Genomic DNA, 19,901 nt, shown 5'->3' with positions numbered 1-19,901 from the left:
TGCATTGGGCCGTCCTCGACTGCTTCCCCAGGCCACAAGCAGGGAGCTGGATGGGAAGTGGAGCTGCCGGGATTAGAACCAGCGCCCATATGGGATCCCGGGGCTTTCAAGGCGAGGACTTTAGCTGCTAGGCCACGCCGCCGGGCCCTATATTTGGAATTTCTACATTTTAAATAAAGTATAGACATAGATAGTATCTTTAGAATTTCTAAATAATTCAACACAATAATGTGGGCATAATGCAATGACCTACACCAGCTGGGAAATTCCCTATCTTCTTGTTCATTTCCTTCCAGTCTAAACAGGCCTGGTAGCATATTATTTTCACCTTTCCTGAGAAACAGAATGAAACATCCTAATGTAACGGAGCCCGTGATGTGCCTTCAGTCCCCCTGTCAGTAGAGCTAGAGGAACCTACAACTCTACTTTCTGCGGTGAGAAGTTAAATGCCCTATAAATGAGGACGATCCTATACTCTGGTCCTCCTGGACCCTATTCTGAGATCAAATAAAAACTTCAAATGTCATTTTATCATTTTAAAGCAAATACTTTTAAACCATCTATCACAAAACACTGAAGTTTAATTAAACTTACATTTCAATTAGTCCACTCCAATATCCTCCTAATGCCACAGTGAATACAGCAATTACAAAAATCACCACCATGGTATAATCAAAATTAGGCCACACTGGAGAATACATTTGTATAGTAACATTACTTCCAAGTGTCTGAAAAGCAAAATAACAGTTGTGAAGAGGAATGAGCCTTCCCTCTATTGAAGAACATGACAGCTGTATTCCACATTTCACTCAAATGGCGCTAGACAACAGACTCAAAAAGATACCACAATACATCCTTTAGTGAAAAATGAGGACCCACTTTGGTTCATAAAATCTTGAGAGTGCAGTGTCTTACACAATCAGGGATTTAAAATTAACATAGTTTTGATGTACTGTCACATGAAAGACGAGTATTTTTTTAAAAAATTTTGATAGACCTCTATAACTTCTTGCTAACAAATGGAACAAATAACAATAAAAATTAAATATAAATGATAAAAAAGCAAAGAGGTTTTAGTATTTGTGCATTTCATCAAACATATAATTAATTTACCTGATTCATATCTTTAAAATCTTTGTAGCTTATAAATGCAACCAGTAGTTTCACATCTGGAAATTCAGATCTGTTCCCTGAGGGAGGAAACTAAAACAGGAAGAACATACGTTACTTATTCATTACTTTATAAGCATATTTAGTGTGTAAAATTTTATCCAACATATTATTTAATGTATACAAAGGCTAAATTTAATAGTCTTTTCATTAAATATAAACATTATATCTTTAAACTATAAAATAAAATTTCAAGCATTACGTGTTAATACAAGTCCTCAAAATGGAATCCTTCCAATGTGAACTAAATTGTTATTTACTATGTATACTTGTGTTATACATACACAACAATCTACATCTATACATATGCATCTATATATTTGCCCTCAACCATCTTGTCCACTCAAGGAATAGAACAAAAAATAAAAACTTCTCATTTGAATAGCAGATCCACACTGCTTATTCTCAGAATCCTATCACCAGATTATTTAAGTCTCACCCCATAAACTACACACAGAAAAAATCGTTACATTTCTATGAAATTCGATATGTTTAGAAGAAGTTCATATTTCATAACTTACTAGGACGCTGTTATTGGCAACCAACAATGCTTCAGCACCTCCTTTCTGTGCAATTTTGGCTTTTTCAAGAAAATGGCAGTGTCCCCAGGGTACCACGACTGCCTTGTTCTTTATGCCATAAGGAGGAATATCAGAAAGGTTGCATAGTGATGTAGCAGTCAGATTCATCAAAGCAATGGAATGCTGCAAATAAGAGATGTCTTTAACATGGCAAAAATCACATTTTATCCTAACTGGATTTAATAACAAAGCATTAATAAATATACTCTTCTCACCAGTTAGAAATATTTTATGATAAACAATCAGGTTTGGAGGTAAGCATTTAAAAACTACCTGACATATTTTTTTTTCCACAGATAAAAACAAAAAGCTTGCCCAAGTTCAATAAAATCATCACCAACCACATGCCACAACTAACTCACACACACAAGCATATTATGCATTCTCACTTCTTCAATATTTTCACATTGATGAATAAGCGTGAGCCATGCGTCACTTACGGCATTGTCCAGGGTGCTTGGGAGCTCGGTCCAGTGTGGGTTGTAGAGCATGCAGTAGTCCTTAGTGCCATTGCCAGAGGCGTGTAGGATCGCTTCCTGAGCAGCTGTCTAGGACATAAACAGTAACTTTCATAAAGGCAACAACGTGGCTTGCCAAAAACTAAGGATTTTCACAAAGCTTTTTTTATATAGGCTCGATCATGTGCCTTTAAATTGGTTGGTCCTTTAATACATTTATTTCTTTTTGTTTGAAGAAATAAAAAGGCAGCTCAGAAATACGGGGACTATACATACTGCCTGGAACTCCTATTTTTACTCAAAGCCCTTTTCACAAATGAGGACCCTAAGAAGTTATTAACATAACCTACTTAGTTACTCATGGTAGAATCCTCCACAATTCTTACAGAAAGAAAAAATGCAAATAAACATGAGAATTGATTAGACTTCTGTTGGGGTCTGGTGCAATGGCTCAGCAGCTAAATGCTCACCTTACATACATATTGAGCATTTTGAGTTTTACATACTCCATGAGTTTTGCACTGATCTTTTTGGCTCTCTCTTCTGAAGCTGCATCTATCCTTTCCAAAGTCTCTTGGTAACTCTAACCATCAGCATGTAGGTTCCTGGCCCTCTGTTCCAAGTCTCCACATGCTGACTCAGCATTCTGGTAACCTGAACAAGGCCTGCTCTCTCTCTACTCCTGCTCAGGATAACAGCACAGTCCAAGGTGTGTCCTTTGACTCTGAGTCACAAAATTTACTGATTTGTTTTTTTTTTCCCTCCATTCTTTCTTTTTTTTCTTTTTAGAGTTTATTATTATTGTCATTTTATGATACAGTTCCATAAGCTCTTGACATTTTCCCTTATCCCCTCTCCAATTCCCTCCCCTCCACCTAGTTCCTCTACATCATTACTAACATATAGTTCTTCATACACAGTCATATGTCCATCATTGCGGGCATGGACAATGGCAGAGAGTCCAGCATCCTATTACCAAGAAATAGTAAACAGTTTCATTGTAAGTCAATCTTTGCCTAGAAGTAGAAGTGCATACTGCATTGTATCCTCACATCTGGATATGTTAGTCTCCATTTCACGGCTACTGTACATCCCCTTAAATGAAAAGTCATAATACAAAATCAACAATAGAGAGAAAAAGAAATTTGCAATGCCATGAAGTTAAATGACATATTACTAGATATGACAGTCTCCATTACACAGCTACTATATATCCCCTTAAATGAAAAGCCACATAATAAAATTAACATCAGGGAGAAAAAGAAAATAACAACACCATGAAGTTAAATGACATGCTACGAAATGACTAACATGCAGCTGAAGAAATGAAAATTGGGCCCAGCGGCATGGCCTAGCAGTTAAAGTACTCGCCTTGAACATGCCGGGATCCCATATGGGTGCCAATTCTAACCCCAGCAGCTCCACTTCCCATCCAGCTCCCTGCTTGTGGCCTGGGAAAGCAGTCGAGGACGGCTCAAGGCTTTGGGACCTTACACCCATGTGGGAGACCCGGGGGAGATTCCTGGCTTCAGATCGGCACAGCACCGACCATTGTGATCACTTGGGGAGTGAATCATCGGACGGAAGATCTTCCTCTCTGTCTCTCCTCCTCTCAGTACATCTGACTTTGTAATAAAAATAAATAAAACTTAAAAAAAAGAGAGAGAAATGAAAATCAAGAACCTTCTTGAAGAAAATGATGCTACTATATGATCTAAGAGTCATTGAATGATTTAATCAGAAGAAAGTGTTTTGAAGAGATGAAACTAACAGAAAACAAAAAAACCCAGGCGATATAGTTTCCGCTGATTTTTGTTGGTGAAGTGTGTCTCTTCTAGACAATAGATGGGTTTTATTTTTTAATCCAATCTACTAATCTATGACGTTTGATTGAGCTTAAGCCATTTACATTCAGAGTTTAGTATGTATGGATGGTACTTTGGTCCTGTCATTTTAGGAATGGGTTGTTCATTGGTTTAGTCTTCTGTTGTCATTTTACTGGGATCTTCTTCCCATCTGCCTTTGGTTTTGGTGGGTGCCATTCCTCTTCCCTGTCAAGAGAACATCTTGAAGTATCATTTGTAGGGAAGGTTTGGAAGAGGCAAATTCTTTTAGCTTTTCTTTACTGTGGAAGAATTTTATTTCATTTTCAAAGACAAAAGAAAGCTTTGCTGGACATGTTATTCTAGGCCGACAATTTTTTTCTTTTAGAATCTGGAATATGTGGCTCCATTCTCTTCTTGTCTGTAGAGTTTCCTGTGAGAGATCTCCTGTGAGTTTAATTGGCATTCCTGCATATGTCAATTGATTTTTTTCACGTGCACATTTAAGGATCTTTTCCTTATGTTCAACTGAAGAGAGCTTGATGATCATGTGCCTTGGTGAAGACCGCTTTTGATCAAGCCTGTTGGGAGTTCTGTGCCCCTCCTGGATCTTATTTCCCAATTCTTTCTCTAGATTAGGGAAATTTTCCTCTATTATTTCTTTAAAAACATTTTTAAACTCAGCTTCTCTTTCTGTATTTTCTGGGACTCCCGTAACTCTTATATTTGGCCTCTTAATAGTGTCTTTCAATTCTTGAATACTTTTTTTGGCCTGATCCAGCTCTGCTTCCAACTTTTTGTTTGCTTCCCCCTGATGACAGGAAATATCTTCCAATTCTGAGATTTTCTTCTGCTTGTTTCATTCTATTTTGGAGACTCTCCATTGTGCTTTTAATTTGCTCTATTGTGTTCTTAATTTCTGATATATCAGCCTTGATTTGATTTGTTGCTTCCTTAAATTCTTTGAACTCTTGTATGATCTTCTCATTTTTGATCAGAAGATTTAAAATGAGTTTTATGAATTCTGTGTGCTCCATTTTCTCGATGTCTTCCTCAGTTAACTCTGAGGTTGGCATAGGGTTTTCTCCTTTGCAGGGGAGTTTTCAGTAATATTTATTGTGCCTTTGTCTCTTCTTTTGCTCTTGTTCATTGTACTTCTGATTAGCAGAGTCTTCTCCTTGGGGCAGGTTTCTAAGCTCTGTTACCCACAGGTCTACAGTTCGATTTTACTTATTGCAATTGGTACACAACTTTTTGCTTGTAGCCACTTGTGCCACTCCCTCCAGTGAGTTCCAGGTCTGGGTTCTTATGTCAGATTTCCACCATGGTCTCCACAGCCCTGGCTCCTGGCTCACCACTCTCCACCTCCTGTGATCCCATGCTGAGGTTGCACCGTTGGCTCTCCAACCTTTCTCCCACTTCCGGTTGGAGCAGGTCCCAGGATTAGGGAGACACCAGGTGTCCTATATAACTAGGTTGTTGGTGGCACTGATCTTGCAGGAACCTGTTGGCTGTTAGGTCTGGGTGCCACACGGACCTATTTTGGTCGGTACGATGCCACAGTCGGTATTATTTTCCTGTGGGACCAGTGCAATCCACTGAACTCAGTGAGTTCTCGCCAGCTCAGCACATGCACAGTTCTCTGTTGTCCCCTGCAGTCCTAAAGGTATTGCCACAGTGTACAAAATGGCGCCTGATGTACCACTGCTAGAGTTCTTAATCTGCTGGCCATCAGATCTGAGGGCTACCCAGACCTGTCTTGGGTGGAACCTGTAGAATGCCACGTTGATGTAGTTCACTGAGTCAGAAATGAGTTCACTCCCAGCTCAGCGTATGCTCAGTCCTTTCCCTTGTCTTTGCCTCCTTATGCAAAATGGCGCTCAATTTGGCTCTAGGGGGCTGACTGCGCTGTGAAATCCACTCCACGCTGTTCTCGCACTGCTTTGTCTCTGCTCCTGGTCAAATCAAACGGACCAGAAGGACAGACAGTTCTTTGTCTGGGTTCACCTCCCAAGCTCCCAGTGAAAGTCCCTACCCACCTGTTTGCTGGTGGAGTTCAGATCACCATTAGCTGAATGCTGCTGGATTATCAGTCACTGCAACAGCACACCATTATTTTTGCTGCTTTCCTGTGTCTGTCAGTCTCCAGGTACCCCTCTGTTGCTGTTCTGTCCTTTCCTATTTCCTGGAATGTGTCCTCTCTGCTTCATCCTGATTAAATGTTTTTCTGTTTAAACGTGTCTTTACCCTATTCCGGCATCTTGATTCTCTCCCTCCATTCTCTTTCTTTTTTTTTTTTTCCTGGGGCCATGGAGCTGTTTTTTATTTCCTTCAGCATTTCTGTTTTGTATCACATTGATTTCTGCTCTAATTCTTATTATTTAGTTTCCTCTGTGTACTTTGGATATAATTTGTTCCTTCTTATATAGTTTATTATAAGTGAGATTGAGTTCAATTACTTATGAACATTTTATTTTGTGTATATATATGTGTGTGTGTGTATATATATATATATATATATATATGTATATATATATATATATATTGCATTTCATTTTATAACAACGTTACATAGGCTCTGATGTTCCCCCATCCCCTCTCCATGCCCTCCCCCCATGGTAGATTGCTCCACCCCTCCATTCTCTTTCAAAAGAACCTTCCAGCTTTGGTTTTTCTGATTTTGTCTTCACATATTCATTTTGAAAAACAACACCTCTACCCTATATCTATGCCAATCTTTATATGTACCAGGACTCTATCTTAGCCCATTTTCACCTAGTCAAGATTAAGTTCCAGGATGCAGTGGGTTGGCCTAGTGGCTAAAGTCCTTGCCTTGCACATGCTGGGATCCCATATGGTGCCAGTTCTAATTCTGGCAGTCCCGCTTCCCATCCATCTCCCTGCTTGTGACCTGTGAAAACAGTTGAGGACAGCCCAAAGCCTTGAGATCCTACACCCACGTGGGAAATCCGGAAGAAGCTCCTGACTCCTGGCTTCAGATGGCTGCAGCTCCAGCCATTGCAGTCACTTGGGGAGTGAATCAATGGACGGAAGATCTTCTCTGTTACTCCTCCTCTCTGTATATGAGACTTTGCAATAAAAATTAGTAAATCTTAAAAAAAAAAAAAAAGCTCCAAATAATGTAGCGTTGTGACCAGCGCCATGGCATAGTAGACTAAGCTTTCACGTGTGGCAAAGGAATCCCATGTGGGCAGTTCAAGTCCTGGCTACTCCTCTTCTGAACCAGCTCCCTGATTATGGTCTGGGAGAACATAACAGCAGAGGACAGCTTAAGTATTGGGGCGCCTGTACACATATAGGAGATCTGGAAAAAGCCCTTGGCTCTAGATCGGTTCTGGATCAGCTTAGCTCCAGCCATTGTGGCCATTTGGGGAATGAACCAATGGATGAAAGATACCTGTCTCTCCTTCTCTCTGCAACTAAACCTTGCAAATAAAAATAAAACCAATGTTTTAAAAAATAATGTAGTGTTAAGCTTTCTCCTGTATCTATTTAACTCCTCTTAAAGGCTCTAATAGATTAATCAAACATGGTTTTCCCCTTTTCCTAGAGATTATGCTAAGTAATATATATAACATTTTCCCCTTAATTATAAAGGGATAGTGCCTCAATTTTAATATTCTTATTTAAAAAGCAGATGTATACTTATTTCTTAAGTTTTAAGAAACAGTATAAACATGACTATAGCTTTCTCTCAACACAATTTTTCTTAATAAACCCATAAATTTAACTGTGCTTCCATTTGAAATTCCAATGGGTAATTAGCATTTTTTAGAATTCTATATTCCTAAAGCACAGTAATAAACTAATAACGTAATTACTGGAAAATGTACTGGGCAACAGTCACCTATCCACTGCCCTTAACTGTAAGCTATATGAGAGGTAAGCTTTTGCTTACAAACACCTTTCTCTTTTACACAGATGGCAGTTCTAAATCAACAGCAAGAACACCAGAACTGAAAGGAACCCTTTCAGTGCCAGCTAAGTTGAATTATGTGTAAAATGACATAATTTGGGGCCAGCACGGTAGTGTAGCATGCTAATCCTACTATGCCTGTGGTGACGGCATCCCATTTGGGTGCCAGTTCTAGTTCCGGACATTCCACTTCTGATTCAGCTCCCTGCTTATGGCCTGGAGGAGCAGTGGAGAATGGCCTGAGGCCTTGGGTCTCTCTAGCAAGCCGGGAGGCAGCTCCTAGCTCCCAGCTTTGGGCATGTCCAGCTCTGGCCACTGTGGCTATTTAGAGAATGAACCAGTGCATGGAAGAACTCTCTGTCTCTCTCTGTAACTCTTTCTCATCCACTCCTCTAACAATTTAGAAAATCCAGATAATACACTCTTTAGCCCTACTTCCAATATGTAAGATTTATAGAAAAGAAGTATGAAAATGACTTAAATGAGAGGTTAAGTATAATTTTACCTACTTAAACTGTGGCATAGTAGGGCATCGAATGAGGATTTACAGGGAAAAAAATCCTAGTGTCCCACAGGTCACAGAAGATGGACGGACAGGATCATCCCCTGAGCTAGGAGAACTGTGAAGAGGAACTGGGTGCAGGTAGGAGAGAAAGCGCCATTCACTTCTTCAATCCTGTGTAGTCTATGAGATTCCAGGACTGGCCACAGGGAATGATTCCCACAGGTTCTCCTTCCTGGGGCTTCTATTCCACTTGTTACCTAGTTGCAGCCTTCTTCCTCATGTTTCTTAAGTAATTCTACTACTTGCATTAGTTTGTTTTGTGCTGCTACAATAAAACACTAGAGGCCCAGCAGGATGGCCTAGTGGCTGGATCCTCGCCTGTAAGGACCAGGATCCCAAACAGGCACCAATTTGTGTCCCAGCTGTTCCACTTCCCATCCAGTTCTCTGCTTGTGGCCTGAGAAAGCAGTAGAGGATGGCCCAAAGCCTAGGGACCCTGCACCAGCGTTGGAGGCTCCTGGCTTTTGGCTTCACATTGGCTCAGCTCTGGCCACTTGGGGAGTGAACCTGTGGATAGATGATCTTTCTTTCTTTCTCTTCTTCTCTCTGCAGATTTGACTTTAAAAATAGCGATAATAAATAAAATAAAATTAAAAAGAGGTTGTGTAGCTTGTATTTGTGGAGGTTCGAGAGCATGACACTGGCACTGGCTCAGTTCCTGCCTGCGCCACGTGGCAGGCAGCATCCTAGCAGGAATGTGTAGGAAAAGGGGCATCTCATGGTGAGACAGGAAGCCAGAGAGGCAGGGGAGGGGCCAGCTTTGTTGCTGTAACTATATCATTAGAACTCATCAGGATCCTACCCTAACTCTGAGGAATTCCTTCTGAGGAATTAAGTGAGTTTAAATAGTGAGCTTCCACTAGGCTCTACCGCCTTTGGTCCTCTGACTTGTTGTATCGCTACACTGGGAATCAAGTTTTAAGACATAAACTCTCAGGGGCAAACCATAGCATTACCCATGATAGAGCTCAACTTTTAGAGAATTTATAATTTACAATAAAGTACACAAATTCAAATTATTACAAGGTCAAGCAAATAATACAAGTGAAATAATCAGGTTTTTAAGATCTTGGGGCTTGGTAAAGCTGGTAAATTCTGGCCTAACATCATTTTTTTCCTAATATTGTGAGAGGAGTTAGACTGGGTAGTAGGCAGTTAGGGTATTCTGGGTCCCCAAGTCATTTTTTTCTCAAATATAAAGGGGTATTTTCCCCACCATGTCTTGGATTCACCAGAGCATGTCTCTCCTAAGACAAGTGCATATCTTAACTTATCAGGAACATACTTCTCAAAGAGACAAGGGCGACATTAACACATCTATTCCCCCACCTGAAGCCTCAGCCCCATTCTGTCTCTGGCCATTGCCTAGGGGGAGGGCTTCAGACTGGCCTCTTTATGGTTAGAAAGGGACCAAGGAAGTTGGCCAGTGACACCTTTCTGGCCTTTTGTCCCAAGGCCAGGTACCATGGAAACCAGGAGTTTTCTTTGTTTATGGAGAAACATCTTTGAGGAGAACCTTTAAAAGATGCTTTCCCCACCATTGATACTGGTCTCTTTTTTTCCATTTTTCCTCGTGCCACTATGGCAGGGGGTAAGGGTCCTTTCTATCTCAGAGCCCCCTCCTGTCACTAGGACAGGAGTCTCCTTTTTCAACTTTTCTAATAAATCTTGATTTAAAACTAAACTGTGTCCGCACGAGAATTCTTCTTTCCTGAGAGACAAGAATTGAGGTTACTGCCATACTTGGGGTCAAAAAACTCTACAACAATACAATGCCTTAAGGGAAGATTTACATCTGAAATCCTATGGTCAAGTTCTTCATAAACAGATCTGACTTCAGGTACTTAACTAAAAAAATGCATTGAATATAATAAGTATGACTTTCCCTATCTTTAAATTTCCCTTATATTAAAATTTAAAACAATTTGTCCTTTCAGTTTTATATTCTATTTCCAACTTTTAAAAATCATTACTGCATAATTTAGTGCAAAAATATCAAAGGATCTGGGTTCCACTTCTGTTTTTCTTTTGTTGTTGTTGTTTTTAAAGATTCACTTATTTATTTTATTTAATGGAAAGTCAGATATACAGAGAGAAGGAGAGAGAGGAAAATCTTCCGTCCATTGATGGGGATGGAAGTAGCTCCCCAAGAGGCTGCAACAGCTGGTGCTGAGCCAATCCGAAGCCAAGAGCCAGGAGCTTCTCCCTGGTCTCTCATGCCGGTGCAGAGTCCCAAGGTTTTGGGCCATCCTAGACTACTTTCCCAGGCCACAAACAGGGAGCTGGATGGGAAGCAGGGCAGCTGGGAAACGAACTTGCACCCATATGGGATCCCAGCAAGTACAAACCTAGGACTTTAGCCACTAGGCTATCACGCAGGGTACTAGCTCTGTTTCTCTTAACTTTTTATTTGATCGGGGACAAACCATAATCTTCATGAACCTGCTCAGGATCAGGCTGAACTGCAGAGATTCACAGAAAGGCATTCCATGCTGGGATACACATCCAGCAGTGACTTAGCAGACCTGAGAATGAAGGAATTCAGATAGCCCAGAGGCATGCACATAAAAAGAAAATCACCAAAGATTTGAAAGTTAAACAAGGAATGTGACTAAGCCAAGGGTCACAGGATAAAGCCAGTACCTGTATTACTGGCATTCCACGTGAAAACCAGTTTGAATCCTGGCTGTTTTGCTTGTCATTCCAGCTCTCAGCCAATGCACCTGGGAAAGCAGTGAAACGTGACTCAACTGTTTGGACCCCTGCTATCCGTGAGGGAGGTCCAGGATCCTGGCTTCAGTCTTGCCCATTCCTGTTTGCTGAGGCCCTTTGGTGAGTGAGTTAGTAGTGCATGAAAGATTTTCTTTCTGTTTCTTTTACTCTTTCAATAAATCCTTTTAACAAACAAACAAACAAAAAAAGCAATGTGACAAACCAGCCATCTTAGTCAGGTTGCCATAATGAACACCACAAATAAGGTGATCTGAACAACAGAAACTTGATCTTTTCCACGTACAAGAGGCTTGACATCCTAGATGAAGATGCCAGCATGGACTGTTTCTGGTGAAGCACCCTCTGGCCTGCAGACAGCCAGCACTTGCTGTGTGCTCAGCAGCTCTCAGCTAAACCCAGCTCTTTCCTCGAGACCCCCGCCTCCAAGCACTACATCAAAGAGGAGACAAGGTGTCAGGATTCCATCACATGATGCTGGGGGTATACAATTCAGTCCCGACTACTCCAACCCTCTCTGCAAATTCCTGTCCTCCTTGCAGACAAAATGCATTATCACAACCCCAGGGGCTCCCAAACCTTAATTCATTCAGATGTGAATTTTAAAGTATGAAGACTCATCTAAATATCACCTGAACAAGACATGATTAAGATTCATTCTGAGGTAAAATTTCTCCCCCCTGTGAACCTGTGAAACCAGACAAGCTACATATTTCTAAAATAAAATGTGACAAGACAGGTATCCCCACTCCAAAAAGGAAAAATCAGAAGGAAGAAAGAGATAATAAATTCCAAGCAGTCCAAAATGCAACAAGACAACTTTCACTAAATCTCAAGCCTCCCGGGTAACCCTCTGGCTTGACATCCACCTTCCAGGCCGGAGCTCTGCCTGGCGGTTCCATTATTTCATTTCCCACAAGGTACTGTACTCATGGTCTAAGGCAAGTATCTCAAGCCTGGTGAGCTACTGTCCAACCCTTGGGGCTCTGGGTGGAGGCTTTCTGGCCTACTGAAACTGAGTGTCAGCTCTAATGATCTCTTAATTGCCTTCAGGCCAAGTTTTTCTATTTTCTTGAAAAACAGCGTAAGTTCACAGCCGAATAGCTCCACTAGCCTGTCCAAGTCATCCAAAGAGTCTGACAACCTTACTTGGTTTCCTTTCAGACTCCATCTCCTTCAACCTTAACTGGCTAATTACACGGTCTATAACCCTCTATCCAGAGTTCGCTCAGGCATGTGGACAGCAATTAAGTTGCTGCTTGAGACACTGACATTCCAGGCTGCAGTAGCTGGTTCAATCCCAACTCCTCTGCTTCAGCTCCAGCTCCCTGCTAATGTACATCAGGAGGTAGCAACCGTCAGTTTAAGTACTTGCATCCCTGAAACCCACAAGACAGACTTGGATTGAGTTTTGGCTCCTGATTTTGACCTGACCTATCCCTGGCTGTTGTGGGCATTTAGGGAATAAACCAGTTCTGTCTGTACTGCTCTGCTTCCAATCTGGCTTCTAGCTAATGCAATGGGAAAGCAATGCATGACTGCTCAAACACTTGGGCCCCTGCACCTGTGTGGGATAACTGGATCAGATTTTTGGCTCCTGGCTTCAGCCCGATCCAACCCCAGATTTCCAGACATTTATAGAGTGAACCAGTGAATAAAAGATTTCTGTCTCTCCCCATCCTTCTGTCACATTGCTTTTCAAATAAATAAATCTTTTTTATTGGAAAGGCAGATTTACAGAGAGATGGAGAGATAGAAAGAAAGATCTTTCATCTGCTGGTTCATTCCACAAATGGCATAATGGCCAAAGCTGAACTGATCTGAAGCCAGGAGCCAGGAGCTTCTTCTGGGTCTCCCATGTGGGTGCAGGGTCCCAAGGCTTTGGGCCATCCTTGACTGCTTTCCCAGGCCCAAAGCAGGGAGCTAGATGAGCAGTGTGGCAGCTGGGACAAAACCAATGCCCATATGGGATGTTGTCACTTGCAGGCGGATTAGCAAGTTGAGCCCTGCACCAGCCCCATCAAATCAATAAATCTTAAAAAACAAAAAACCCAGATTTTGCAGGTAGGAGAAGCAGCACAATTCATTTCACAGTATACAGTTCAACATGTCACTGAAGGACCAGCTAACAGAACAAACCTGCTTTCCTCTCACAGCTGAGAAGATAGAAGCAAAAGAATGTTCTTTGAGTTGGTGTAAGATATAAAAGGCCTGTACATTTTCAACAAGATATTATTCCGCTAGGAATAGTGATTATTATTTCAGTGTAGTAAGCTGAAGACGTTGCAACATGAGAGTACTTCAAAAAGCTAGTCAATAAATGCAAGTAAAAGATAAGTTATGTTGGCTCAAAAGAGTTTCTTTCATAATACATGGAAAATTTGTACTGGGAAAAATCTGAATGATTTGAAAAAATTTCATAACCAAAATAAAGTCATATTCAAATCGATTTCTGAGAGGTAGAACCAGAGAGAATGAGACAAAGTGTTCCCATCTGCTGGTTCATTCCCCAACACTTGAGTCTGGAGCCAGGCACCAGTAACATAATCTAGGCATCTCACATGGTGACACAAACCCAGTTACCAGCATCTTTACTGCTGCATCCTGGGTCCTCAATGGCAAGTAGTAGCAGTAAGGAGTCAAGCCAGGAAGCGGACCCAGACGCTCTGATGTAAGCTATGCGTATCACAACTGCTGGTCTTCGCCTGCTCTGTGCTCTATGCATTTTTTGAAGTTTCCTTATGCTGTACTTTAAATTATTTGAAGTTAACAAAACTTCAATTTTAAAAAAATGACAATTACTCAGAAGACCTTGAAGCATTTTTAGAAAACCTATCCAGATTAAATATTGCTCATTCTCTTTGAAACAGAACACTAGGATTAAATCCATGCTATGAAATAAAGAACAGGTGGGGCTGGGACTGGGGGTGGATTGGGAAAGGACAAATATGTAAAATTAGAACAAGGCCAAGACAGAAATAACTACCTGCCAGGTCCACTTGCTTTATTTCTGTATCTAAATGTTTACTGGGTTTAAATATCATTAGAACCGTCAAATGTAGTCCGAATTCCAAACACATAGTGAGGTCTGATAGTAAACTGACAGGATGAGAAATCAGGGCTAAATGATCTCAAAGAACCTTTAACAAGAAAAGAAACACATTGAAAAATCAACAAGACCACTGCTGTTTAAGACAGATGGTTAGTTCTGGTCAAGCTATTCCATGTCCCAATTCAGCCCCCTGCTAATGAGTCCAGAAAAGCAGCGGATGGTGGCCCAAGTAATTAGGTCTGGCCACCCCCATGGGAGACCCAGATGGAGTTCTTGGCTCTTGGCTACTTTGTCTCAGCCCTGGCTGTTTTGAACGTTCGGGCAGTGAAAAATCCAAAGAAAGATTCTCTGTCTCTTGCTCTGTCACTCAACCTTTTTATTTTATTTTTTTAAAAAGATTTATTCATTTTATTACAGCCAGATATACACAGAGGAGGAGAGACAGAGAGGAAGATCTTCCGTCCAATGATTCACTCCCCAAGTGAGCCACAACGGGCCGATATGCGCCGATCCAAAGCCGGGAACCAGGAACCTCTTCCAGGTCTCCCACGCGGGTGCAGGGTCCCAATGCATTGGGCCGTCCTCGACTGCTTTCCCAGGCCACAAGCAGGGAGCTGGATGGGAAGTGGAGCTGCCGGGGTTAGAACCGGCGCCCATATGGATCCCGGGGCTTTCAAGGCGAGGACTTTAGCCGCTAGGCCACGCCGCCGGCCCACCCTTTTATTTTTATTGGAAAGTCAGATACAAAGAAAGGAGGAGAGAAAGAGAGGAAGATCTTCTGTCCTATGATTCACTCCCCAAGTGACTATAACAGCTGGTGCTGAGCCCATCTGAAGCCAGGAGCCTGGAGTTTCTTTCTGGATCTCCCATGCAGGTACAGGGTCCCAAGGCTTTGGGTCGTCCTCAACTGCTTTCCTAGGCCACAAGCAGGGAGCTGGATGGGATAGGATGTGGGTAAGGCGGATATGAGCCAGAGCCCATATGGGATCCCAGAATGTGCAAGGCAAGGACTTTAGCCATTTGGCTACCACCCCAGGTTCTGTCACTCATTCTTTTGAATAAACAAATCTTTTCTTAAAAATAGAAAAATCAACAAGGACATCTGTTATAGCAGTGAAGATACTGCTTGAGACACCCACAAGCTTTATCAGAGTTCTGGGTTCAAGTCGTGCTTCTTTTCCCATCCAGCCGCCTGGTGACATGCATCCTGCTAGGCAGCACGGGATAACTCAAGTACCTGGGTCCTGCCACCTATAAAGGAGGCCCAGAGGAAACCCCTGCTCCCTGGCCCAGCCTCAGCTGCTGCGGGCCATTTTGGGGTAGATGAATTGGCAGAGATCTTTGTTTGTCTCTGACTTTCAAATGAATAAAAAAATAATTTTAAAACTAGAATTTTCTCCCAGAAGGGAAAAAAATAGAAAAGAAAGAAAGAAAGAAAGAAAGAAAGAAAGAAAGAAAGAAAGAAAATGGATCATAATAATAGATGATATTGAAAAAGATTTTTGAGGTTAGTAAAGCCAAGGGCAACTCAAATCCTACCTGCTCCATTTCTGATCCAGTTTCTTGCTAATGTGTCTGCATGGCTCAAGTGCTGTGCCCCCCATTACTCACAGGAGAGGCCATAATGGAATTTTTGGCTCTGGGTATTTGGGGAGTGAACCAGCAGACTGAAGATCCCTCTCTCTCTTTTCTCTTTTTTCCCTCTCTCTGTAACTCTACCTTTCAAACAAACGAATCTTAAAAAGAGATTTCACAATGTATCCTGTCAGATGGTTCAGTCATCAGCACAGTGGCCAGCATGTGACTGATACACACCAAATATTTGCAGAGTAACAGAATGTTACCTGAAACCCTGGGACTGTGGAATACCCAATTCAGAGCAATGTGCTGACCTACAACAAAGTATATTAGTGCAGTACAAAAAGCCTAAATTCTAAAACATAAGAGACACATGGTAGCTGTAACGTAAAACAGGGATGACCTTTAAATGTGTGAAGTCCATGAAATATTATGAATATTCTATTTAGAGTGTTGGTGAGAAGACTTGGGGCTTTTACCAACTATTTCCCTGTGAGTTTATGAAGATATGATATATGATTGGGTTTTTATTCATGTGTTGAAAATGGATTAGTGGGGATGTGATTATATACATTCTAACAATCGGTTTAAGAGATGAAAATGAGGGAGAATCAAGATGGCGGAATAGGGTAAGGACACATTTAATCAGAGGGAGAAACATTAGCCAGTGTGAAGCAGAGAGGGCACATTCCAGGAATGAGGACAGAATGACAGCAGAGTTAACTGAGGAAGACATCAAGAAAATGAGGGATACAGAATTCAAAACACTTGTTTTAAAGCTTCTTAATACCAACGAGAAGCACGTAATGCAGACATTCAAGGAATTTAAGGAATACCTCAGGGAATGAATCAAATAAAAGCTGATATATCAGAAATTTAGAATTCAGTGGAGCACATTAAAAGTACAGAGTTTCCGAAATAGAATGAAGGAAGCAGAAGAAAGGATCTCATAATTGGAAGGTATTTCCTGTCACCAGGGGGAAACAAACAAAAAGCAGAGCTGGATCAAGCTAAAAAAAGTATTCAAAAACTGAAACACACTATTAAAAAGCCAAATATCAGAGTTATGGGAGTCCCAGAACATACAGAAAGAGAAGCTGAGTTTAAAAATCTATTCAATGAAACTAAAAAAAAAAAAATTTCCCTAATCTGGAGAATGAATTGGAAAACAACATCCAGGAGGGACACAGAACTCACAACAGGGTTAACCAAAAGTGATCTTCACCACGACACATGATCATCAAGCTCTCTTCAATCAAACATAATGGAAATATCCTTAAATTAACTATATCTTGACAATAGGATGTTGGACTCTGCCATAGTCCATGCCCGCAATGATGGTCATATGACCGTTTATGAAGAACTATACTATAGTAATAATATAGGGGAAATCATGGCGGGAAGAGATTGGTGAGGGGGTAAGGGAAATCCCAGGGCCTATGGAACTGTATCATAAAATAATAATTTAAAAAAAGAGATGAAAATGAGTACAAAAACACTGTGATAACTTGTCAGTTAGGATATATGCCCGTGTACACTCAGATTCTTTTATCTTTTAAGTACATACATTAACTATTTAAGTATCATCTTAAAGAGGGTGTGTTCAAAATTTTCATGGCAAATGTAGATTATGGATTTCAATTTATTCTGCACCAAAATATCTATTCCACGAAGTTTTAAAACTTGTTCTTCCTCTCTCAGAGAAGCATTTTTAGATAAACCCTCTCGTGCTGCCAATGTTCCCCAAGGTTGTGTGAACACATCAAAGGCACTCAGGGATTTGCGGCTCAGGTTGTTCTCAGCTGATGTTAAAGTACACACTTTAAACTGGAGAGTAAGCCAAACATACTCTGTCAGAGCAGTGACACATCCTTGTGGCAAAAAAAAAAACCAAAAAACCAACCAACCAAACAAACAAACAAACAAAAAACAAAAAACAAAACAAAAATGGCCAGGCACACACCCGGTGCCACGCTGGGTAAAATAAGTCACAGGACACCCACACCAGAAACGAGTGAACAAGCCACCGGAAACAGAAGCCCTCAGCGCCGGCTTCAGGAGCCCCCCAAAGAGGCTCAGGCGTCTGGAGGCTGACTTTCAACACGAGAGTGCTGTTGTACAAGAACAACGTGCGAACACACTTAGGTGTCATTTCTCCTTAGCCCACCCTCCAGCCAGCAACCTCACCAATTAGGCAGGGAACCGAAAACCACTGAAGACACTCCAAAACGGGGGTGTGTTCTACTCAAAGCTATTTTAAACGAATCCTGACCGACCCTCGCAGTGGGCTCCAAAGAGCCCACAACTGAGGTGGGAACTGGGCGGGGGGCATCTCCCCTCAGTCCCCGCTCCAGCACTGGACCACGCCACACCTGGGCGAGCTGGTCCCCTCTCTCCCTCCGGCAGACATAACTGGGACTACACCTAGAGGCCAACACGAGGGGAAAAAAGCCAAGGACGGGAGACAAACAAAAAGTCTCAGGTCCATTGGCGGGAGAAGGGGAGAGGGCCGGGTGGGTCAGCAGACCTCCCTCCCAGAAAGCTTTCAAAGTCCGGACAAGGGGAGGTGGGGAGAAAAGTTGAGGCAGGCAGAGGTCAAAGCTTCAAAGACTGAGGAGCGACAGGAGGGGAGGGGACGTGCACGGAGCCCATAGGCCGGGGCAGCCCCAAGGAGGGGGGGAGAGGGCAGGAGGACGGGTGAGGGAAGCGGCCCCGGCCCCGCCCCGTCCGGGGACGCTCAGCGCCCGTCCGCACCCCTTACCAGCGGGAGGAGCAGGAGGGCCCGGAGCAGGGCGGCCGCTGCCGGGGCCGTCCACCGCTGCTGCTCCATCGGTCCGACCGCTGGACGCCGGCGCTGCGGCGCGGCTCCGAGTCCCTCAGCGGCGCTGCCTCGGCGGTGGAGCAGGACGCGACCGAGCGGACTCCGAGGTGACAGCTGCTGTGCTGCTCGCGGCCGCCACGGCAGCGCCGACTTCCTCTTCCGGCCCCGCCCGTCCCAGGCGCGGAAACCCCCTCGTGGGACTCGCAGTGGCTGCCCCGCGCTCGGCGCGTCCCGGGCCGTGCGAGCTCGCGGCCCCTGCGCGCAACCCAGGGGCTCAGGCTAAACACCTGCGAGTCCTCGTGCCCTCCTGGTTACTCTCAGGTCCTGGCTGGTTACTCTCAGTCACGCTGAACACGCGAAATCCGCCCACGGTGTTCCTCGACCCCAAACTGCCATCCCATGAAGCCATATAGCTTGAGATCTTTGCAAACATCACAATCGAAATCTGTCACTCATCACACATGGAACAAAGCCACTCTGCCCTGGCCTACAGAGTTTATCCACTGTGCCCCTGCCTACCCTCTCACTCCTCCCCACATTTTGAGCCGCACACTGGACCTTCTGGACTTGGTTATCGAAGCCCTCCACACTGGGATACTGTTTCTCCCTAAAACTCTAGGTCTGGGTTGTTGGCATTTGCCTAGTAGCTGAGATGTCGACTTAAGGGGTAGGGGAAATTGTCTTAATCTTTAAAAAGGGGCCCTCTGCTCATTTCATATTACGATTTTTTTAAACTCCCTGATAGCATTTTTTTTGTAATGACTTAATTTTTGGAACGTCAGATAAGATTTATGGAGAGAAGGAGAGACAGAAAGATCTTCCATCCACTGGTTCACTCCCCAAGCGGCCCCAATAGCCAGAGCTGAGCCAATCTGAAGCCAGGAGTTTCTTCCTGGTCTCCCAGTGTAGGTGCAGTAGGAAGAGGGATGGAGAGAGGAGCATTGGGGACACAAAATCACACCCAATGGGGATCCTGGTGCTTGCAAGGCCAGGATTTAGCTATTGAGCCATTCTACTGGGCTCAATAACATTTTTCAGTTATCTGCTTTCTTCCCAATTTTCTGTGGTTTTTGTTTTTTTGTTTATGCTGCCGCTCACTTGATGGGTGTCTTTGTATCTACAGCAGTTCTAATCAGTCTTCAAATAATGTGGTGGGTGACTGTTGGATACCAAACATGATGCAGAC

The 19,901-nt window shown here is 42.8% G+C and overlaps 1 protein-coding gene across 2 annotated transcripts in view; it reads right to left on the bottom strand.

Annotated features, from left to right (window-relative positions):
• SPPL2A (signal peptide peptidase like 2A) overlaps window positions 1-18,947 on the bottom strand; it is a 54,394-nt gene extending 35,447 nt beyond the window's left edge. The window contains exons 1-5 of one of the 2 annotated variants that reach the window (XM_004578377.4): window positions 18,656-18,947; window positions 2,192-2,299; window positions 1,692-1,874; window positions 1,114-1,203; window positions 595-728 (exon numbers count right to left, since the gene is read on the bottom strand). In XM_004578377.4, coding sequence (XP_004578434.4) covers window positions 595-728; window positions 1,114-1,203; window positions 1,692-1,874; window positions 2,192-2,299; window positions 18,656-18,724 — 584 coding nt within the window. In that variant the 5' untranslated portion in view covers window positions 18,725-18,947. The remainder of the gene's footprint in view (window positions 1-594; window positions 729-1,113; window positions 1,204-1,691; window positions 1,875-2,191; window positions 2,300-18,655) is intronic. The other variant, XM_058665860.1, reaches the window with a different exon arrangement.
• Between the last annotated feature and the right edge of the window lie 954 nt (window positions 18,948-19,901).

This window comes from Ochotona princeps, chromosome 6 (assembly GCF_030435755.1).
Source record: "Ochotona princeps isolate mOchPri1 chromosome 6, mOchPri1.hap1, whole genome shotgun sequence".
Classification (NCBI taxonomy): Eukaryota; Metazoa; Chordata; class Mammalia; order Lagomorpha; family Ochotonidae; genus Ochotona; species Ochotona princeps.
This window is presented reverse-complemented; position numbering and strand designations above follow the sequence as displayed.